At 39.4% G+C, this 24,339-nt stretch overlaps 2 protein-coding genes across 7 annotated transcripts in view; both read right to left on the bottom strand.

The window, feature by feature from the left end:
• Positions 1 to 11,043, bottom strand: part of TAL2 (TAL bHLH transcription factor 2) — a 57,327-nt gene extending 46,284 nt beyond the window's left edge. Inside the window, exon 1 of the mRNA XM_025202670.1 lies at positions 10,972 to 11,043. The gene's annotated coding sequence lies outside the window, so the exon portion shown is untranslated. The remainder of the gene's footprint in view (positions 1 to 10,971) is intronic.
• The window catches only part of FKTN (fukutin), a 69,221-nt gene that overhangs the window by 42,699 nt on the left and 2,183 nt on the right, over positions 1 to 24,339 (bottom strand). For 3 of the 6 annotated variants that reach the window (XM_025202636.1, XM_014519611.2, XM_025202632.1), the window contains exons 3-10: positions 23,529 to 23,588; positions 20,392 to 20,595; positions 19,166 to 19,443; positions 16,529 to 16,661; positions 13,708 to 13,837; positions 12,932 to 13,065; positions 10,972 to 11,099; positions 4,914 to 5,157 (exon numbers count right to left, since the gene is read on the bottom strand). In XM_025202636.1, the coding sequence (XP_025058421.1) occupies positions 4,944 to 5,157; positions 10,972 to 11,099; positions 12,932 to 13,065; positions 13,708 to 13,837; positions 16,529 to 16,661; positions 19,166 to 19,443; positions 20,392 to 20,595; positions 23,529 to 23,588 (1,281 nt within the window). In that variant the 3' untranslated portion in view covers positions 4,914 to 4,943. Of the gene's footprint in view, positions 1 to 1,016; positions 1,095 to 1,731; positions 1,825 to 3,246; positions 3,313 to 4,913; positions 5,158 to 10,971; positions 11,100 to 12,931; positions 13,066 to 13,707; positions 13,838 to 16,528; positions 16,662 to 19,165; positions 19,444 to 20,391; positions 20,596 to 23,528; positions 23,589 to 24,339 lie in introns of those variants that run through there. The other 3 variants (XR_003093755.1, XM_025202644.1, XM_025202647.1) reach the window with 3 other exon arrangements.

Genomic DNA, 24,339 nt, shown 5'->3' with positions numbered 1-24,339 from the left:
ATGCAATAAGCTCTTAAAGGCAAGCAAAGCTGAGAGAATCAATCACTGGATAAGAGAGAGAGCACCTTAAGTTTGCCAGTCTCTGAGGGCAGCCTCCCTTTCATAAAGTTTCCATCAAGACGTGGCAGGAAAGAATGCAACGTGAGACCTTAAAAGAGTGCAGAGAGAGAATCTATTAGGAGTTAGGGGATCTGTAGGGGGCGTGATAATGGTCCTCAGGCACCTAACCTGCTACAGTAGGAAACAACCTGCAGAAAGCCATGACAAGCAATTGCTTTAAAGCAATTCTAGTGGTAAAAAAAAAAAAAAAAGTGATTCACCAGGTTATGTATGCCCATCTCCAATACTTCTTCTGGAAAAAAAGACCACGTGCTCAACAGTGCCTCTTTAAATCATGTTAAAAATAAAACTGTGAGCAGGCAAAAGTGCTCAGGAAGCAAATATTATCAACCATAATCCTTGAGTTATTGGAAAATGTGGCTTGCAGGACACAAGCAATTAAGTTGGGTCAGACTGGCTTTTGTTTGCCTGAAGCAATAGTGGAGTAATGTATGGCATAACAAGGTATGAATAAAGCTATAATGATCTCCAGCATGAAAGGGGTAACCACATACTAAGAGAATAAAGCACAAGAAAATGTTTTTGGTTTCAGAGCATAACAACTCTCACTGGCTGGCTGATACAACCTGAATTATCCTCATAGGAACAATGCCTGTTTAGAAGAAGTTGTAATATGCAGTTTCTCAAATGTGGGCCTGCAGAAATTTTGCAAAATTGATGCGGCCTCTCCCCCCAAGTTTAAATCTGCCCTGGTGTTCAGTACAAGCTCATTACAACAAACCCTGTTGGACTGAGAGAAAACTTTAAAAGAAGGTGTTTGCTAAAATAGGATTAGTTAAATCTGCTGCACCATAATTAAAAACCCAAAAAAGTCAGTTTCTGCTTTTGGGATTGTTAGTCAGGGGGTTGTGATAAACAGGGTTTGTCATCATTACCTCATTTGCTTGCTGCAGTAAAACCTCATTTTCTTGCTGCTTTATAATGTCTTGCTCTGCTTTGGCTCTTTCATCATAATAAATTTAAATCTAAGATTCCTGGAATGCAAAGCAGTAAGTTAACAAATGAAGAAAGCAAGCCAGATACCTTCTAGCGTAGGGACGTCAAAGATATGGCCTGCAGGCTGGACCAGGCAATGAAGCCATATAAACTGTCCCTCAGTGGTGCCTGCAGGTCTCGAGTAAGCCCACAGATGCAGCATGCAGGGTGTGCTGGATGGCTGTGTGCGCCACATGCAGCATTGGCTCCATGCTGGATCCACCACCGCATGTGGCACCTACTCCAGGTACACTGCATGCCAATACCCCCTCTGGCCACTCTGGGACACATGATGGATCTGGATTGCAGGACCAGTCTGTGGACCAGACCAACCCAACACCACTCATCCAGCCTACAGGGTGGCAAATGAGTTTACCAGCCCTGTTCTAGAGGTAGGACAAGCCTGTAGGCCAGGGGTCAGCAACATTTTAGGATAGAGCGCAAAAACACCTGCAAGCTCGGCTTGTAAGAAGTTGGTGTGCCAGGAGCGGATGGCAGGGGAGCTGTGAGGGGCCCAATCCTTGTTGTGGCAGTGCAGCCCTGGCCTCTTCCCTGGCGTCCACCCCCAAAGGTGCACATGCCAAGCAAAGTGCCTTCACGTGCCACACTCTGACACCCGTGCCCAGGGTTGCCTACCCCTGCTGTAGACATTGCTACTGGGATGCCAAATATTAGGAATTTCTTATTGTTGCTATTGCCCTTTTGTATTTTCAGATGATCATGGAAACTCTGCGGAGAAAGGGATGGTGGGAAATAAAAATCTGATTTTACCAAGAGGTAGACCTTGTAAATAGATGAATGAAAATCCTGAGTCAAAAAGCTTAGCAACAGTTTAAACAGGAGAAAGCTTAGCTGTCCAAGTAAGACTGCAACAAAGATTTAACCTTTTTTCCACATTGGTGTGACAACAAAGATAACAAATGGTTTCCAACAAGTGAAGTGAAAAACTAACCTAATACCACCTCCACCCCCATGTCATGTTCATACAGTCAAATTTCAAACTGTGAAATCTTTGACATGTGAGCAGCTATCACTGTTTTCAGAGTTTATTAATAAAAACTTAAGGTAAAACACAGTCAATAAACAATAGAAAACAAAAAATCAAAACCATTTCTTTCCATATTATTTCACAGTAAATAACAGTACTGAAAAATACTGTCCCAAAGTCAGGGGTCAGCAACCTTTTAGCAGTGGTGAACCAAATTAATGGCACTAAGGTGGGCCTGTGACCTGGCCACTACTGCAATCGCAGCTTCAAGAGCCAGAGCAATCTTTGTGGGCCAAATCTGGTCCACGGCCCTAGGGCTGCTGACCCCTGCCTTAGATAACAGAGCACAAAGGGTAACTCAGAATGTTGACATGTTAACTAAACTCTTAATTGGTGTTACAAAATACAATCTGTATCTTCTGAAGAGAAAGTATTTTAACATGTACAATAAATTAAATAGATACCATAAAGTCAGACATTTAAACGCTCTGTTTCGCTTGAAGCATGTGCATTTTTTTGTTATTTCCGTTACAGTCATAAACTTGACAAACTGCAAACTGTCCATCCTGATAGTACCTTATCTTTTCCCTTCTGTGACATTTAAAAAAAAAAAAAGCATAAAGAGCTACTGTACCATTTTCAATTACTAAACTGCATGACAACATAGAGCTCTATATAACATCATAAGAAAATTGGCCTTCAGCCATTTATAACAGAAAACGCCAAAAAAAAAAAAAAAAAAAAAAAACCTACCTGAGAAATGAAACTCTTCCCTTCAGACAATGCTTCACCTCACCAAGTAAACACATCAGCAGAATTTTACCTCTTCCCATACCTAATTTAGCAAAATCCCTGTGGTTACCGTAGTGTTTAAAGTACTCCAGGTAATTAAGGATGTGACAATTTTTAAAGTATTTGCCAAATGCTGAATAATTTAGCTTAGCATTCAGTGGCAGGAGCATTCAGGAACTGGGAAGGTTGGCAGGAAATAAGTGTACAGTGCGCTCTTGGGTATAAATCCCAGGGAAGCCCCAGAGTGCACTTGGAATGGTGTAGCAGTAAAACAGCCACATAACAGCTGCTATTTTAGCTCTTCAAAACTGTGTTAACTTGAACACATACACCTGCAAAACTGGATGGATAGATAACAATTAAATACATACCAAAGATTTGTCCTATCTAACCAGCTGCTGACAGAGAAGCAGTGACTTGGATACAGCCATAATGCTCTAGAAAGGAAACACGGTCTTCAGACTTGTATATAAATATATGAAGGATGCTTAACACCAAATGAAAGCACCCAAGTGCCCCAGGGTTTGTGCCAGTACACTCGGCAGTCATACCATTAGTAACCCCCCCAGCTCTTGTCTTGTCCTCTGACAGGGACTAAAACAATTTAAAGTAGGGTAACTTTGCCAACTCCACTGAGAGCACTTTTGACTCATTTCTCCCTAGATGCATTCAAGCAGTTTCTAACAGAACCCAATTATTCACCAACAGCTTCCTCTCAAAGTACAAATGAAGAAGTTTAATGCACTGATCAAAAGTGCAATAAACAACATAGGATACATCCCTGTGTAAAATTTAGTTCAGTGTTAACCCAGTAGGAGACTTTTGATTACACTGTTGTAAATCAAGATGGCAGCAGTAGTATACAGATTATTAGCTTGTATTTACATTTAAAAACTAGAGTAGTGCTACTTAGACATTTCAACACCCCACTTCTTTCTATCCAAAAAGAAAACAAGGATGGTTACAAAAAATAATTTGCAAATCCCAGGTTGAGAACCATGATTAAAACATCAAAGAATGGAATAAGTGACTGCCTTTCATATGAAGCATTTACCTGCTGCATATGGCTTATTATAATTAAACTGTGGATAATATTCCCCAGCACACTTCCACAAAGTAGTTAACAGAAAACCTCTCTTTTGTTACCAGGCTTCCAAACCCAGATTTCCTTGGGACATAATACAAGGAGGGGCCAAATGTCCTCCAATGTGCAAAAAGCTCTTGAGGCTTCCCCAACTTTTTATTTAGGACTACCTATGCAACCCCAACATAGCTCATTTATGCTGTTTCACAATGCAGTCACATGTGCTCTGAGTAACTGAACAATATGCCAGCAACCTGAGGCTCACCTGACTGCTACAGCTCCTAGGAGTGCTTCACATCAGTTGATCAATTTTTTTTTTCTATATCACTTTAATATGGATACTTTAAGCCAAATGTGGCCAACCTGTGGCATGAGAGCCACAAGCAGCAAGGGCAGCCTGCGTGTATGGCATGTGGCAGACTGGGGAGAGGGCAGGCAGTACAGTGGCAGAAACTGCACAGAGCAGAAAAAAGAGCAGCAGATCATGCAAGGGATAGGGATGTGAGCGGCATCTGGGGATGGCGCAGGGCTAATCTGTGGCACTCCTTCCAAAAAGGTTGGCTACCACTGCTCTAGGCAAACCAAATCCCCACTTTCCGCAAGGGTCAACCTCTGTGACTTCCATTCTCCTATAGCTAGGGAAGTAACAATCCCAAGGTCAGAGGCCAAACTGAATTAAGTCAAGGCATCTGGCCATGGCTCAAGTTTTAACTTTTTTTGCCATAACTCTATTTCAATTCTATCGTTGCCCTTCTACCTCTTTCTCCCAGTTGTCTGCTCAACTGCAACATACAACCTTCATTCTCTAGCCGTCTGGGGGAATGCCTGATGTAGATGTATAGAGTAGTACGTGCAGTATCTGTTACGTGAGATAAAATTAAACATCTCCTTTGAAAATGGATGAAAATTGTTCTTAAAAATTTGGAGTGAGGGGTACTGGATAGGTCCAATGGCACCAAACACATTCTAATAACATCCAGGTGATCAGTAGACTTGAATGACATCATCCCATTCATCAACAGGCCACATTCCATTGTACTGTACATTGGGTGGAGAGCTTTTCCAGTCCCATGTCTTCACAGGTTCCTTCCAGTCCTTGCCATAGTTGGCTTCAATATACTGGAGGGTTTCGCAGGGCACATGTACCTTGAGTTCTACAAACTCAGTCCAACACAGTGTAAACTTCGGAAACAGGTACCTATGTCAGAGTAAAAGACCACAACCATTAACAGAAGGCTAGAATGCAGGCATAACATTCAATAAGGACACCTAGTCAGTCACTACAGCATTTCACTCATGTTAATGATTACCAATCATTGTAAAGCTTGAGTATTACTATGTCTATGTGCTTAGTGCACTGCATTGATTGCACCTCTGTAGATAAGCGGTCTTTAAAAATACACAAAGGACGCTAAATGAGCAGTAGCTCATTGCTACTGCACAGTCAGCGCCACCAAGAAGCTGTTCAGGGATGCTACTGCGCAGTAACGTCAGTTACTACGCAATCATTTAGTACTTGTGTCTCATGTAGATGTGGCCAAAAAAAGCAAACCTGTTGTGGTGAAAGAAGCAACGGCAATTGCAAGGGCTTTATAGAGGCCCTTCCCCTTTCTCACACCATTACCAGAATGAGACAATCTAGCAATCCCCAGGTGATAACAGAGTGCATAGGACACAAATGTAGGTTCTCAGATCCTAAGAACATAGGTCTTATGTACACTAAGCTGATTTTCCCACTGCAGGAAAGCCAGATCCATTTTCTCAGCTATGCTGGCAAGGTATGAAGAGGACCATGGATAAATGGGGAGTAAAAGGAACAGTGGCCTCCACCCAACGGCCTCTAGTAGAAGGCTTTAATTCTGGTATTTCCTAATGCTTTAGTGCACAATACTTTAACATTGTTTTTCAGGTTGTATGGAACAGTTTGTTTTCCATAAGAGTTAATGGGAGGCAATGAGCCCACTAACAAAATCTGAGGTGGCAATACAAAGGAGGCCGTTACAAAACTTTGTCACTTTGGTTAAGTGTAATAATGGTGGATAGAGGGCTTATGAAAGCAAAATAATAATATGATGTAGGAGGTGCACCAATACATTGGTATAGAGAAATGAGTGGATGAAATGCTTAAAAAAAAAAAAAGGCCAAAAGTTTCTACCTTTCCTCAAACTGATTAAGCAGTGTCATCCATTTCTACACTGACACTTGCGTTTAAATAAAGTGCCAGGTCATACAGCAGCTGCTTGATATTAAGGTGCCATTTCCTTCCCCCCCCCCCACACTTTTGATTCTTGCTTTGCTCACTCAGACAGATTAAATAATTGATTCTTTCAAACCACCCTGACTTCTCACATTAGCAGACCCAGTGTAAATCTGCAACAACTCCACTGAGTTCAGTGGGTTACACTGGTCCAAGACTTCCATTTGATCAGAATAAGGCTCCACAGGTGAAAATGAAGCAGTCATTCTACCACCCAAAATATACTGAAACTTTTAATGTTTTCAAAGGGGATCACTCCCAAGTCTAATTGGTTAGAACATTTTCTCAGAGAGAAAAGCAGGTCTCAAATCTTTCATGGATTACAAAACATTGCAGGAAGAAAAAAAATTAAATGTTCAGAACTGTTAAGAAACAGATATTTGAAAGATGGATCAATGTTAAAAAATAGCTTGCCCCTTTAATAGAGCAATTTTAAACCACAGCATAATTCCAGCAAAAAACAAAGACCATTTGAATTTTAAATTATCAACTTAAGCAAAACAATAACTAAGCTCTTTGGGATCTGTACCCAAAAGTCACTGTGGTCAGTCCTAACCTATATTACACAGAAAAGATGGCAGCTATCAAGGGAAAAAAACAACTATTAAAATGGAACAACAATAATCAATTGATAAGTGGTATATAGCTGCTATTCACACACAGAAAGCATTTGTTTGTCACAGAGAAACAAAGTATACCAGTCCCACACATGCAAAGGCTATTAATAAAATACAAACTGCATATTCGAAAGGGGGTCTTCTCTGAATGATTTAAGAGGTGAACAAACGAACTGAAGTTTGAAACAGTCTGAAAAATAAGCAACCAAAGTGGGAATGCCATCAAAACTATTAGCTAAGCTTTATTAAAAATGCATTTTTACACTCAATAATAAAATCTATAAATCTTTAGTGATGCCCTTTACCATAGGAATCTTTGCCTAAAGAAGAGTTTTCTACTCAGAATGTTTAAAAACTAAGCTTTTCCAAAGATGCACAAAGAATCATCTGGAACTGAAAATGAGCAGACAATGCACGTACATAAAAGCAAAAAGGAGAGGTTTTTTGCACAATTTTTTCTTCTTTCCAAGTTAGAAAACATTTTCTTGGAGCTACTAGATTTGAGATGTTGTTCTGAATCAGTAAAGCCCACAATATAATTTAATTCACAGTACTGGATTTTTTGGAGGTAAAAAGTGTTTTTTTAATCAAAAATGCATTTTTTAGGCCTAGATACAGAAAATATGCAAATGTTTAACTTTCTATAGGTCAGAGGTCTCACTGACTTCGTGTGCTTGAAGATAAGCACAGGGCTTGTGTTTTTTTTGGCCGGGGGTGTCCCCCCCATAGCATCCATCCAAGCATTTCCTGTGAAGTTAGGAAACTGGTTCCCCAAGAAAAAACATTCACAAAATGAAAAAACAAAAGATCTACAATCCCAAACACTGAAAGTGACAAGACATGCTCCAAACAGAACTGCTCAAACACTTGGCATTTGCAGCATCCAACATCTAACTTTCCAACACCCTTCATCTTTTAAAATGACAAGTTTCTTGGAGTTGAAACCCTGCCTTCATGCACGACTAAAGTGGTAAGATTATTTCTGGCACTAATATATATATATATATAAAAACTGGTAAGGAGTCTAGAATGGCATATATTGTATTATAAGAGACACTGTTCAATCCTACCAATTTCCTAATAGAAGTCTGCAACATGCCCTCTTGGGCTAAGGAGCAACATTCCTGCACTCAGCATCAAATTAGAAGTCTTAGATGCTGCTGATCCTCAACCAGCTGCATTGTCTTCATAATTTGAAGAAAAAAAATGTTAAAATGCATAAGTGTATAATTGTTTATAGCTTAAACTTATCCAAATATGTGAAATAGAGTAAAATCATAAAGTTTCTACACCAATATTACCATGCTGCTAAGATTCATTATCCATTTCCCAAAGGGTTTTTTTTTTTTTTTTTTTTTTTTACAGTTTATTAAATACTACATTGTGGCTTTTCTACAGTATCTCTACAGCTTCTAAGCTCTATCATTTCACTCAAGAGCATAGAAATTCTAGTATTACCATATATTCTAGAAAGGTGAGGGCCAATCTTTTTGGCAGGTATGTCACAAATTAGCCCTGCACCCTCCCCAAGTGCCATTCAGATTCCCTTCCCCTGTCCGATCTACTGCTTTGCTTTCTGCTCCTTACCCTATCTACTACTGTGCTATCTGCTTCCTCCCCAATCTGTCATGTGCCACACACAAAGGCTGTGTGTGTCATTTGTGCCATGCATGCCACAGGTTGACCACCCTGTTCTAGAAGCACAAGTCAATCCAGACATTATTATAGGTTCACACGGTTCTGAAGGCTTGGACTTCACGACCAAAGTCTTTAGGTTAACACAACCTAAAGACTGCTTGCAGAGACTTTTAAACCCACCCGCCCCCAAAAACACAAAATAAATAGGCGCTATAATGTTAAACTCTGAGCCCTCCTGCACTGAGCCCAGAACATGTCCAGAAGAAGCAGTGTGTTAGTTGGAACCAGGTCGCCTGATGTCTGTATAGATTGCTTCAGTGGGGCTTTTATCCAACGGTTGATTGAATTAGCTATTAGATAAAAGTGTCAAAAAGCCCTGGTGAAGCACTATCTATACAGACGCTGCAGAGCTGGGTTGAAGTAACGTGCTGCTTCTTGCAGTAAAGTATGTTTTTTTGTTTTGTTTTTAATGTCTGCAAATAGCCCTAGTTTTCACCATAAATACTGCATGTGCTTACAACAGAACTCTATATAGCAATAATTAATTTTGAAGCTCTGTAGTGTTCTGTTTGATATTTAGGAATTCTCACATCTGCAAATTCTGCAAAATACCTTACTTTTGAGGTGGTAAGTATTCTTAAGAACTCATCTCAAACTGAAGAATCAAACTGTAATATGACCAAAAATGAATCACTTCTGGTTTGGATTACCAATTCCATTTCTTCATGTTCCAAAAATCATCCTGAAAGAGCTGAGGGCTATAAAACATAAGTACCTAATGGTGGCTGGGATAATAAGCATAAAAGTAAAGACTGCTCCGTTGAATGACAAAAAAATTCCCTCGCCTCTCCCCTTCCGAGAAGCTATTTTGTACTGGAGGATAGTGAGGATGAAGTGTTCTGAACATACATTCTCTATCACTGCTCGGGGCCTTTCTTAAACAAGACAGCTATTTTACATGCCCTTTCTGGTAGCCATTAAATGTGTTTTTAAAAATATACAGAAAGCAGTACTGTAGAATTTAGTTTTCATTATATTTTACTACTTTCAAAATCCACTTTGTCATCAGCCCCTCTTGCCAACTTTGTTAAAAAAAAAAAATGTAAAGAGCATTAGAAGAAACCTTTTTCTTAATCTATGGCAGCTGGAACATCTGTATCATCTGGAAAGACCAGTAGTACAGCAGCTGGTGCAAACCACTGGAGCACAAATTCAAAGCCAATGTTTGTTCTCAGAACTTGGGGTGGGGGAGACTCTGGTGTTTGCAGGAACAAAAACCATTGCTCTCAAGCCCCACCCTCCCAATAAGTGGTGCGAGATTATTTTGTAAAGTAACATCAGCTCTTTTGGAATGGAATTCAATGTCACAAATCAGGTGCGACATGAAGGCATACAGAGAAGGAAAGTTTAACGGTCCGCTTGGGTAAAATCCCCCACAACTCCATGAGGAAAAACTAAGGGTCAATGCACCCTAAGGGACAGCACAGTCATTTCTCAAAGTAAAATTGCAAATATAGCATCTCATTTACTCAACAAATTGATTCCCTTTGTCAATTTACACTCTTACCTTCTCAGTTCAGTGATTAAATAACTTTTTGCTGCAATTTACTCCTTATCCCTGCAAAGCCAAGGCACCCGAGGGAGAGCGCTGGTAACACTGTCTTTTGCATCAGTGTTTACTAATTTTCAATTAGCTACACCTGTGCAAAGGCACTCGGGGAATAAACTGGAAGATAATGGTGTCACACAGGTCTTAATTTGGTCTGCGAAACCTTTATTACTGGAAATGATGAGCAAGATGGAGAGAGCCTAAACTAACTCTCAATCCACTGAGAAAACTGCAAAAAAACAGCAAAATCCCGCCTTTTTACTGGCATATTTAACAGAAGAAACAATAAAGAACAGGGAATCACTTTCACAACAGCAACAATATTAAAAAAGAAGCAAAATGACAAAAGCATTTTACTGTAATAGTTTACATTACGTAAATAACTTTATCGGGAAAAGTGATTACCACAGAATCCCCAAAATACTGGGTTATTTGTAAAGGCAGACAAGACTCTTGCCCTAATCCCTAATCTCACACACACATGCTTGGAAAATTATTGCTCACTGAAAAATTAATAAATACAATAAAGGCCTGCCTATAAAAGAAGGAAAGTGTGCAAGCTTGAGTCCTATTTTACCTGTCCATTCAAAAGAAGTTAACCTTACTGCAGACAATATGTATTTGACAGAGCATATACAACACTGGTGAAGAGCAAATTGACAATGCTTGAATGCAGCACAGGTCTGACAAGGCACATAAGTGCCATGCAAAAGCTCTATTGATTCATCTCTTCCTGAAGCACCTGCTTGCTTAGGCATCGAACTAAGTGCTAACTACTGTAACTACCAATTCTATAATACTGTATGGTAACGCCACATTAAATATTATTACTCAAATATGATAATCTATTTAGCTACTTTTCCCTTCAATAGATGTGAATCTAATTCATACTTAAATTTCTTGCCCGATTTGGCCTGAGTTCCTCCATTCCATATGTGGTCATCCTCTTCATAGAAGAAAAAAATATCAAGTTTCACGTCACCTTCTCCTTGAAAGGAGAGCTCCAAGCTGTCTTCTACCTACAAGACAAATGTACATCTTAGGTACTCATAATCATACCCATAAGGAAAAACAGAAGGTTGCACACAATTTATTTGTGCAGGCAGGTTTCAAAGAAATCATGTCGCTGCACTCTCTGGTGTCCTCTCTTGGCTAAGTGAAAGAGATACTGTGGCTAACTCTCTTCAGAAGGACCAAAGTTCACACTAAGCAGGAAAGAAGAGAAGAGAAAGTGCTTGCCAAGAAGATACCTTTAACAAGTCCTCCCCCAAAAGATCAAATTGTTCACTTGTACTATGGAGGACAGATTTCAAAAGTTGCATCCTGAATATAGTATATTAGAAATACTACAAATGGAAGGTGGCTTGCGTTCAACTCAACTCTAACCTTGCTTTTGCAGATCTCATAGGAGTACTTTACTAGAACTCGTGCAGAAACCACAACAAACCATGTATTAAGCGTCAAAAGACTGAAAATTAGAGAGAGACAGACTCTCACATATAAGAGCAGAATAAACTTAATGAATGACTGATGAAAAGCAATTCAGATTTAACAATCTTTTCCTCTCAAATGCAATGTCCACTAGCACTAGCCAACGGTCAGTTTTTGTACTCCAACTTAAACAAAGACATAGTGACTTGGGAGATTAAACAAAGGCTATACATAGCCCCAGGTACTTAAGAACATAATAAGTGCCACAATGGGTCAGCTCAACAGCCCATATAGTCCAGTATCCCATCTCCAACAGTTGCAGGGTTGGATGATTTAGAGTGACAGCACTGAACCAAGTATATCTAAAGAGATTGATCCCCTATTCTTTACCCTCTCTGGCATCCACCATCTTATGTTCTGGCATGTCTGAACCACTCTGACCTAAATAAATCACTTCAGTTATCAGCTCTGAACATTTTTCCCCCTCAAAGGGCTCCTCTTTCCCCAACTTCTATAATATTTCCTCTTTGCTTCACCATTGTGATCCTATGCTGCATCTATGACTGCAGCCCAAGACACTGGCTTTGAAAGCAGGCCTACATAGACTAATACCCCTACGAGCAGGCTCAGTGTCAAACAACATTCCACCTTGATATTTAAAAGTTCTCTTGAACCTTAAACACAGCTAGAATCCCTTTTAGTTTATTGGTATTGTTACAGTAGTCATAATGGCCCAGAACTGTGAAACAAGCAAGGCTTGTTAAGTGAAGTAATATATTTTATTGGACCAACATGTCTCCTATCTTTTGAAGCTAAACAAGTTCGTCCAATAAAAGATATTACCTCACCTCAGAAGCCTTGCTTTTCTTAGCATTGTCTCTCAACATTATCACTATAATTATAGTAAGGTAAAATTCAGGGGCTTCTAGAAGAATTAGGACTCCATTATAAAAGGTACTTTACAAACACACACAGATACTGCTGCCCTTGCACCAGAAAAATAAAATAATTCAATGAGAGTAATCATACAAATAAACTGAGTTTCTGTATAAACATTTGCAAGATCAAGTAATGGACAAACCATGTGGACCATCTGTAGGACAGCTGTCATATGGTAAACAGGTGCTTGCAGTTACTCAGTGATAATGTGAGGCATCTTACTTCTGAATGAAACAGAGTGAAGCCCCCCAGTTCAGTTTTCACTTAGAATGTAACTACAGGCACACAAACAGGTACTGTATATCAGCTGTTCTCCAGTAAGTTCCCACACCCAGCCAACTTGCTTTTATTTGGTTGTTCACTGACACTTTAAGAGAGCTTTCCCCATTAAAACTATTTGGAAATATATTCTGAGGGCATGAACCTCGAGAGAAAATTGTTACAATAATGAAGGATAAAGTTCATATAGCGAGCCACACACCTTGCCAAACTTGTGCTTTAGTGGTAATCCTGCCTTCCAAAATGCTGGAATGATATCAGATTTGTAGTCTTTTATAAAGATCCCCAAATCAACATCTTTGCTGTAAGGAATAATATTGCACTGTCTATACCAGCCTAAAAAAAGACAAAGGAAGCGAGTTCAGAGACACAGTAAAGTCAGAACTGGAGCTGAAACAAGGCAAAAATTAAGTGTCATATTGCATCAGGATCAAAAGGTCTTTAAAGGAGGTGGCAAACAGTCTTCTGCTACACTCTGCAGAGACAAATTGGTCATGAGGACAAGAAACAGCTGTACTCACAGCTATCCATCTTCTCCAAAACTGTTAGGACTTTGAGTAAACCTGTTCTACTGCGACAAAATAAAGATCCTTCAATCTTGCCATTTTTCTAATTTACAATACAATATTACTTGGAGTGATGCAATACACTGAACAACTGCTTTTGGCAGAAATATTTACCATTTCACACAAGGCCTGCTTGACATGTCAAAGCATTAAGCTCTACAGCAGTTCTAAAAAGGGATTATTTTATTAATTTGTGGACCCCTTCTGACTCAATAGTAAAAGCTTATTTTAACTGCACTGTATATTTGACACTGCCTTCAAATACTTAACAGATGCTACCTATCAACTGCATGCACTCTCCTATTAATTTCAATGCTTGGTATTGAAACTAAACAGGATGAAATATTTCAGATTTCAAATAAAACTGCAATGTGTTGAAAAACAAGACAACATAAGCAAAGACATTTTTTACCAAGGCATGTTCCACTGCTCAGCCAGAATCTCACTCCTAAGTTATTTAGCGTTAGGGCAGCCAAATGCAGCAGTGCTTTTGCTTTTTTCCTGAATTCCACTGCATCCAGGGAGGTATCATCAGGGTACAGCTAAAGAGTTAATGAACATTAAGTTACTTTCAGACAAGTGTACCTGCACCTTAACTTTTGAAAGGTTCTCTTAAAACTGAAAGTTCCCTCTGTTTAAGCCTCCCTTCCCTTTATTAAGTTTTCCAAACTGATAAATATATAAAATGCAATTGTCAGAAATCTCTGCAATACTTACTGTTCTGAACAATAATGAATATTGATCCCAACCCTGCTCTCAGTGAAGTTAGAGAAAAGATTCCCAATGACAACAACTGGGAACAAAAATTGGATTCACTGCCATGATTTCCAGCACAATTTTTAAAAATTCTTTGGCGCCACCCAGTGCTACAACTGTACATTAATCTTGTAAATTGGCAATAATTACCATTATTAAGAAAGAAATAAAGAAGAGTTTAACAATGAATTGCATCATCAACCCCCATGCCCACCCAACCCCCTACCTCCTCCCATGTTGCAAGATCTGTAACGCAAGAATATTAATACTAAGCAATACAGCCTAAACAACAGACATTAAAATAAACTTTATCAAGTATACTGAGTACATTACTATCAGCTGCTAAATACCCATTTCAAAATACAAATGGTGAAAGTCATACAACTCAGAGAACTCCTGAAGCCTCCAGTGCAAAATGATGCATGCCCATTGCTATTCTCCTTTTAGAGAGGATTCATATTTATTCTCTTACACCCATGTAACACTGATGATGGGGGCACTGAGAATACAGAGTTATGACTGACTGGCCTGAAAAAGGATTAATTGTAAAATTTACGGACTGCAGGACAAATTCATTTCCCCTCAGTGTGAATGGGTCCCTCAAAAAGAGTTGAAATAATTTGCTATCAGGTGTTTTGTCCCACCAGTATACTCCAGAAAGGACTGGATGCAGGGATTGCATCCGTGTTCCAATGCTGGATAGGGGAACAAAGGAGAGCCTCCTAGATTCCCACATCCTTTGCGGTAGTGGTTCCCAACCTTTTTTATACTGCAGACGGGCACAGGAGTGAGACAGGGAACACTGAGCCGGCTGCCTCCCTCCCTGGGCTGCCCCGCCACCCAGCTTTAACCCTGCATGTAATTGTTGGCGGCGGAAGCTGTTCACCTGGGCAGACAGACAGGGGTCCAAGCAGAGAGGCTCATGCCACGACCCAGCAGCCAACCCTTCACGGCCCGGTACCAGGCCGCGCCCTGGTGGTTGGGAACCTCCGCTTTGCAGGCAAAGCAGGAGGATAAAAATCTATCCTGCTGCATGCCTGTGTTTGGAGCCACAACTTGAAGCGCATGCTTAAAAACCCAGCAGAAAAATCTAGCAGAATATGTAGTCTTTAAAACTTTATAGCATAATTTCTAAAATAGATTTGCTGAAAACCATATAGGAACAAATCCTCACTGAGTAAGGACCTTGCAGTGTTACCACACAATTACTACTTACTCGTGTTAGTCTTAATCATTAAGACTACAACACCAGGCCTAAGTTTATGCCAACTTTGAGTACAACTAGGTCAGTTTCAAGACAACAGAGCACACATGAACACACAGGGGAAGATCTGGGGTGGGGGGTGATGCACTGGTGCACTTGCACCCCTCCTTTGATTCCTGGTCTACTCAAAGTTTAAAGCCAACTGCCTGGCAGTGGCAGCAGCATTTCTACTCAGGCAGTGCTGAGGGAGTCACTTGACTTCAGAGGTCATTATAATCTACCTGACCTCTTCTTAACTCTTCATTCCACATGCGTTAATGACCCTCTCCTTTTTAAGAGGGTTGATGGTTCCACCAATAAAGCTGCCCTTTATTCTGCAATTGTGCTGTCTGTTAGCTGCTTCTGGTAAAAGGCTCCAATTTCGCAGCCCTGCAGATTGTTTTAACTCATTGCAATGAAGTTATATTTGTTTTTGCTTCAATATGAAACTGAGTAATACAGCCCTAAACCCCTAGCATATTAATTTATTTTTAACTGGAGAAAAATGTATATTGTTTTATACGTGCTGATGCATCTCGTCATCCGCACCCCCCCCTTTTCAAAATTCTAGATCCATCCATGCATGCATGTGCATACACACGCACACAAATTTTTCTGCTCCAACGTTGGGATAAGTCAGATAGCAGCCTTAAATTTTTACTTTGGATTAGTAAAATTTCAGCCCAAACTGTCATTCAAAGGGCCACAAGCATCTGAAAGATGGAGGTGGGGTGGAGAATTGTTGAATGGACATTTTCTCAAATATAAGCACTAAAACTTCAGCACAGTAATACATGAACAAGCCTATAAAGACCAGAAATTTAAAAATTGCTACTACTATTGGGAATTTGAGAGAAGTTAGACAGCAACACCTAAACACAAAAAGATAGGGTCTGTATCTAGGGACTTTATTTACAGTAAAGTCACTTTACATACTTGGGTAGCATAAAAAGGGGCCTTAAAGTTATAACTCTGTATTTATTCTTCATATGGTTTCAAATGTGAAAACATTTCTATAACTTTGAATAGATTGACCTCCTTTTAGTTAGGAGTTATTCCATTTTAGTAGCTTCTGAGAACAAAGACCCTTATCCTGTACTTACGTACTGCATTAACTTTGCACATAGGTAATCTCATTCAAGTCAAGCACATGGGTAAGTGTTTTTAGGATCTGGACATAACAATACAAATGAATTTATAATTTCAGAGGAAACACTACCTGCTTACCACTAACCTGAAAGAAAGCCCGAGCTTCTCTGTACCTACATTCAAGAAATCTAGCGTGTGACATCTCCTCTAGAAACTGGGACGGATTTTTAGGAATCTGAACTTTCAATTCATCAATGGAAACAGGGAGAAGTACTAGCCTGTAGTGAAAGAAAGAGAGACATCATTCTCCTGTCCAAGAATGCATCAGCCATGATAAATCAAGAGCCACTTCTATGGATCAGTTTGTGAAGCTATTCAAATATTTTAACTCATGTAGTAGATCCTATATCTAAATACACAACTCAGGACAAAAAATAGTGTGACAACAACTTTAAATATTCCCCATGAGTTAAGACATAAAAAGACAGGGTTTTAAAAAGTTAGACTCATAAACCCCTATTTAGGCACTTAAATCAGTGACCTTATTTTCAAACATGCTGAGGGCCAACAGCTCTATTTACTTTTTTGGGAGCTGCTAACTACTCAACACATTTGAAAATTCAGACCATTTAGTCAGCTTGCTAAGTATGTATGGACTCAGGAGTCTATTTTAGCTTTAAAAAAAATCTTGGCCCTTGAATTTAAAGGCTTCCTTACTTTCATAACAATGACAATTTGAGTGGTATTTAACAGTTAATTCACTGGACATTAGATCAAGACAAGTAACAAGTTTGAGATTCCAAGATTTAGGGTAGGTCTCATGACTCATTCTTAATAAAAATGAATCAGTTTATTTAACCTGCAAGTGTTTCTGTTCCGATTTATTGTTACATTCACACAGTCTATGGGAATATCACTCTCAAAGCCTCACTGTATACATCTGGCTTTGTACATACTGTAATTAGCCTATGGATTTACCACTCTCCTATGCAGAAATACTATGACTGTAAACACTGAACAGATGAAAGCAACTTGGAAAGCTAGAAAGCCAATACAGAATAAAGATTGCTCACAAGAAGCAAATATAGAAAAAGAAAAAGACAGAATCAAATCACACAAGTTTCAGTCAGCCATTACTGAGCTCTTTCATTTTTTCCAGGTGTTGAGCAATCACTTTTCCCAGAGGTATAACTTTCTTCAGGTTCTTACACTATTATACAAAAAGCTCTACTGCCATTATTCCTGGCACTACCATTTTACTATGCATATTGTACCTGATCCAAAACTCACTGGAAGGAAAAGAAAAAAAGACGTTGAATCAGGGCTTGAAGGAAAAAATGTAGTAAACTCTTAATCTAATCAAGCCTAAATCCTGAGGAATATTGGAGGCAATCTGTAGAGAAGGCACTTTCTTCCAACACACCTATTTTAGTCTCTTACCATGACTATAAAAATGGGAGAAGGGGGATAGCTGTAGGTACAGCCTTATAAACACATAATTTACCCAATCCAACAGGGTATTTCTATACTGCAGTCAAGAACACATCTGCAGCTTGGGCACACATATACAGACCAATTTAAAACTAGCTTCCATGCCTCTATACAAGCTGCAGTCACACCCTTGACTGCAGTGTGAACCTATTCAGACTCAGTACATCTCAGTCAGTCAAGTTACTTAACCTGGCTCCTTCATGTTCCATATTTTAGAGGAAAGTAGTGCAGTACTTTCTAAAATCAATAAGGGTGTTGTGAGGGTCAATGCTCTGACTATGAAAGGCATTTTAGGTGAACCACTGGCAACTGATTTCACTGATGCCCAATCAGATTCTGTTACTGCTGCTATTGTGACTGAAATTGATTACAGCCATTCCAGATTTTCTGCAACATTTAAGCAAAATTCCAGCTAGTCATTTTCACATTAGTTAGGTGTGAAGAAAGTGGGTTTTTGCTACTTAAGTCATTTATTAAGTGTGTCTGCATGATGGGATAGCCAAAATCACTTATTTTTTCCAAACTTGTTATGGAGTTCTGAAGTGAACCTAAATCTGATGACTAGCAAAACCTTGTACCTGTGCATAAATATGGGTTTCCTTTCCAGCATGCACAAATATGGGTGAGGGTTGGATACAATGGGTGCACATACATTTGAGACTCAGGGTAATGACAGAAAAGAGAGCCCCCTAATCAGTATGCTCCAAAATTTGTCACTAGGTACCACTAACCAGGCTTTGATTGCATAGATAGCCTTCGTTTTCTCCATGCTCAGGATTTCAGCTCTTAATCTCTTTCCAGAAGTTTTGTGTTTAGATAATTTCCTTAATATCAAACACTGCTAATATGATGATCCCTATTTTGTCCATCATATTGACTCTAAGGCAGACAAGGTTCTCTGGGTAAATGTGACAAGTATTTCAGATGGAAGATGACAACCAGAGCTTTTCAATTAACTTTGTTCCTGACAAGATAGACCATGGATGCTTGTTCAAAAGAATGCTATCCTACCACTAACAAATTCTGCATTAGCCTCTTACAGGATCTCATTCCCAAGTTAAGACACTTCACCTCTGTCTCAATTTTTCTATCTATAAATTAGAGAAAATCCCTGCTTTGGATTTATTTTCATAAATGTTTAATTTACCTACATTTTAAATTAACATGTCAATTGAGTTTCATAACCCACCTTTGAAAATATGAACTATTGACTACTAATATATAAGTAACGAACCTGAAAGTAGTATCAGAGGTGTTACATCCTTCTCTTTATTTCTATATTTTAACTTACTTTCCATAAGCTCCAGGGTAGCGACCAAAGTGCAGCTTCCGGAAAGGCACAAATTTTCTGTCCATGTGTTGTTTTAGCCGCAACTGGCCATGCCAGAGGTAGTTACCACTCCTCTCATAAAAGACTACCACATGGATGGCATGAGATGCCAATCTGAAGATATAGTGTAGTGGAATTTCAATTCCAGAGAGGTCATCCATCCCTTCCAAGCGGGGGTCTTTGTTTTGAATCTTTAGCCATTGGAACCCCATTTTCTCAGCAGATCTAAATAAGCCTGTCTATGAGTCAGAGAAAGAACATGAGTTGCAAAGTGAGCAAAAACAAGACATAAGTACCGTAAGTGCCAATTCTTCATACACTTATGCTGCTCCTCATTTCCATCCGCACAACGTAGATCAGAAATCAAGCCCCAACTATTCCAGGAACTTTCCTAAGTCCTTAAAAGGGGGGTAGCTTTATTTTCCCTAAAAACTTTTGCACACCTGAGCCAAGACAATTGTCAAAAATAAACATTTAAATATGTTTTCTAAAAGAAGATTCTCTTAGTTTTGTAGTGCAAAATGAACCTATACTATGAATTCCCCTTTTGTGGAAAGTCAGAGATCTCTTCCATTACTGTGTTAACCCTAAGTTGAACTGAGCTGCTGCAGTAATCTTGGCCACCTGGCTTTTATCATAAAATAAAATAGGGTCTAGATTATATTTCATCACAAAGAATTTAAAAATCTTATATTACTGAAACAAAAGCACAGACTCTAAAAGTTAACTGACAAGCAAAAATGTTGCAGTATCCAGTAGCTGTCTCTAATGAATCCGTCCCTTTCTAGTAAGTCTCTCTTCTTCCTTTTGAAAGATATCCACCTCTTAAACATGTTTCAAAGGACTTGCACATTTTGTGAATAGCTGCCTCAGGGGTACCTAACTGATTCTTCATTTTTCAACCTTTCAAACATTATGTATGACTTCCCTCATTGCTGATAGCAGTTATTCTCTTCCAGGGACCCACAGGTCTTATATCTCAAGTGGGCTATTACATGAAAAGCTTTCAGCACAAGAAGTTTCTGAAAAAGCCTATATGCACTACTAATACCATGACATCAGTTCCAGACGGTGAACCTTCCCTCTGTTAGCATTTAAATAAGAGAATGTTCTGTTAGACAACTATCAACCCTATAATGGAAGGGCGCATCACAATACACAAAAAAGAACCAAGAAAAACAACCTACTTCATGTTTCCATGTTTTGTCCAGTAGTGCAAATGTGGTAAAGTCCCTTGGAGCACAGAAATACTTGCATTCTGGGCTACTTCCATCAGAAGAACTTCTGAGCTGCTTGATGTCTTTATTTATTAGTCCCAGAACCAAAGGATCAATAAGATACACTGGTACGTTGTGACTGGACACTAAACCTAAGAATTTCTTAACCACATGCTGTTTGGAAGAGTGGAAAAAAAGAAGTTAGAATCCTTTTATTTAAGCATGTAAAATAAATGTTTTAAAATAAACAATCCACTGGTATTCAGAACGAATCTCTCTCATGGTCTTCTGTAATGAGAAATCTGCCAGGTCCAAAGCTACATGCAAAAGTGAAGTGCGTGTACAGAAAAGTGGTGCTGTCCTGAGACATACATGAGAGTAAAATCCTTTACTGACTGACTATCCTTTATAGGCAGACTGACTGACTATGTGCCAAGGTCTTTCCACAGACAGACAGGAGTATTCCCATCCAGGTTCCACACATTTTAAATTTATCATGCCAGTGTTTCTGCTCACAGCACTTACACTGTACAACAGAGCCCTCTGCAGGAGAGAGCGGGGGGATAAGACTAGTTTCAAGATATTGTCTGATAATCATTTGTCTATCAGCACAACAAAAAGTACTCTAAGGGTAGTGAGACATTTACAGCCTTTTCTGCTTTTAGAAGTTAACAAACAATGTAAGAAAATATTTTTGAAACTACAAGTTGTTCCATCCCTATAAATCAGAAGACTGTTAGTCTCTTTACAAGTCTACATTTAAAAATTCTGTTCAACAGTTTTTATATAGTCATTTGAATGAGTCAACCCTTCAAATATGGGAGAAAGAAGTTTATAATTACAACTGACAAACACTATATAATTAGCATTTAGGTTTTCAAATCATTACTCAGATTATCCAATTAAATTTTATCACCATACCAGAAACATAGATAAGCATTAACTTTATTTGCCAATGAAGAAACTAAAAAAGAAAGCAAAGGAGATTATTATAAAATATAATTTTTATAGAATATATATAAAATTTCATAACAGCTTTTACCACAGGACAGACTAACACCATTAAGAGTCTGTGTTATCAGACGAACACAGATAGACTAACACTATCTGGGTTGCTTATATGACCAGGCTGTTTGGTTGTTCCAGTAAACAGAAGCTGAGAAATCATAGTAGCTACCTTCTGTCAACTTTCTTCTGTCATTTTATAGCTTCTAACACAAATACAATATGCATTGTTCAGGAAAGCATATGTACAGTGTGGTCTCTGGACTTCAATATACTGAGAGTGTTCTGACAGTCATCATTATAAAATATGACAAAGATGTAAGATACTTATTTTAACAAGAAGAGCATGTTACGGTGATTTGTTAGTTTGACTCATACAATGGTAACTTTCAATAAGACATGTTCACCTCTCCACAGAACATGAAAAAAAACAGTATTTACAGCAATATATCACAGCATGGCAGCAATTAGAAGTTACTTCATCCTGCAATACTGAATGAAATTAAATCAATTAAAAGCAAAGGCCTCATTGTAAAGTTTTACTCTGAAAAGAATGAGTGAACATGGCCTTGTGGAGTTCAGATTCATTGAGTCTCAAGGTAAAACAGGGTCATATAAAGAGACTGCCCCATCCCCTCACTAACAGCTCTGCAGACTGGACCTGGCATTGGGGGGTGGGACAGGGGTATGCATGCATGTGTGTCTACACACGCACGCAGGGGTGGGTTGAGTTCCATATTCTATATAAATGCATCCAATTTATGCAGATTAAATTCTGATACCTTTACAATGCCACTGGCTTCAGCGGAAGGGTAAAGATAACATAAGTATAACAGGATATAAGACAAAAAATATAATTTAGGGAACTGTTCTGTGGATCTTGTTCAGGGAGAAACAGAAAAGATTCTTGGTCTCTTAAACCCAAAGAGCCAGCACAACTAACAAGAGAGTAAAAGTGCTAAAATTTTTATTATTGCCATTAAAGCAAGCAGATTTGACTCAGTTCTATGCAGAAAAAGGTACCATCCTTGCTGTCACTTTTCAGAGAAGAAAGGCTCTTCAAGTTTACACTAAAACAAGCAGGAAAAAGGAGTTCTGCTGTCAAGAATCCATGAAGGATTCAGCCAAGTAGAATAATGTAAGACTCGATCCCTCAGGGATTAGCTGAAAGTTGGGAAGACACATGCAGTGAGCCACAGGCAAATGTCTGGAGCATTCTGCTTTGTTAATAATACTCCAATAGGGTAAAGAAAGAGCTAAAGGGAAGCACTCTGCCTGCAGGCAGTTGGACCAGAAAGAACATTACGTCCCATATATGTCACACAGCACCATGTTGCTGATTATGAGGACTGTCACTACTTGGAATCTTCAGGCATTTCTGTGTCAGCGAACAGTCCTCATGTCTGCTTCTGCTTTGACTTTCTCCAAGTGTGTTGGGGACAGCGGAGACAAAGCCCCCAAAGCTAAAAACCCAGCTTGACGTCCTTTTAAGAACTGGGAATTTCTAAAAAGCATTTTCACTGCTTTTAACTTTCCTTACCTGAAGCGGGGTATCTTTTAGATGTCAGCATCATTACACTGTATGTCAGGCCAGTAAGAGACATCCTGTACCTCACCCAAATTTCTGAGAGGTTAAAAATGGCTACAAGCATTTCTGGTATAAAAATCAACAGCCATAATGCATACTGGATGACCTCATTCTCCGACCCTAGTGATACATCTGTATGTTGAGCTTGTTTAAAGAACAATGTAAATATGGTTACAATTAAAATTTGTTTTCCTAGACTATGAAACCTGTTTATTTTTTGGAAGGAAAAAAAAAAAAAAAAGCTTGCATTGCACTAGTAAACCTATTGTAAGAATAAACAGAACCTGTTAGAAGTCTGGTCAAGACGTAGCAAACACATCCTGTAAGAGGTTAGGACCTGCAACTCCCAGGAACTTACCTGGTCATATTCAAGCCTCTAAGGTCAAACCTGATGCTGTTTAAATTGGAACAAATTTCCCAGCGACTTAACTGGAAGCAGACTTGCACCCATACTTTGCATTTTTACAAGTGTTCTTAGAGACTTGCAAGATGCTGTAATCAACACACTACATACCCATCTTGTGTTGTCCTGTCCTGACTGGCTTCCTTTGACTCTTGAAAAAGCTGGTCCATTCTAGCAAGAAAAAGAGAGGAAAAGATCTTGACAGCTACAAAATGCCAAATGTTAGCTGCTTAGTCTTGCTTTAAAAAAAAAAAAAAAAATCTGGTATGTTTTTTCATTTAACATTTTAGACTGCAGGTTATCATCATTTAAACACAACATGGAGTACAAAGCCAGGGCCAGTAGATTCATTTAAATATAGTTGGATGGACAATGCAAACCAGTGGGAGTTTTGACTAAGCTAGCATTGTAGGCTTCAAAAGGTGAGGAGCCAATTAATAAAAGTAAAAATAAAAAGGACATGACAAATCCAAGTAGCTCAGAAATACACTATGGGTGCATCCAAATGAGCGTGGGCATGCAGTATGTGGTGCCACAGGGGTCTGTGGCGCAACATGCTGCACATGCAAGTGTTTCCCATGCTGCTACTTTGCAGTGGGGGGGGGGTTTGACCTCATGAGATCCCAGGGTCAAAAAACCCCACGTCTAAGAGAAGTGGGGCAGTGCATGTGGCAGCAGTGCATGCTGCCCAAAACCAGAGCCTGGCTGGCCAGAGCCATGCTCCAGCTACCGGCCAGGTTCCCTGCTGCAGGAGAGCTGTGGCTGCACCTCCTGGAGGTCCCTAGGTAAGATTGCTGGGGCCAGCACAGTTGCTGGCCCCAGCCTCCCCTACCCCACTAGGGACAATGTGCAGCATACCAGAGCATGCGTGACATGGATGTTCCCTGGGGACAAGTAGCGGCAGCGCAAGATGTGGCCCTGC

This window comes from Alligator sinensis, unplaced genomic scaffold (genome assembly GCF_000455745.1).
Source record: "Alligator sinensis unplaced genomic scaffold, ASM45574v1 scaffold560_1, whole genome shotgun sequence".
Classification (NCBI taxonomy): domain Eukaryota; kingdom Metazoa; phylum Chordata; order Crocodylia; family Alligatoridae; genus Alligator; species Alligator sinensis.
This window is presented reverse-complemented; position numbering and strand designations above follow the sequence as displayed.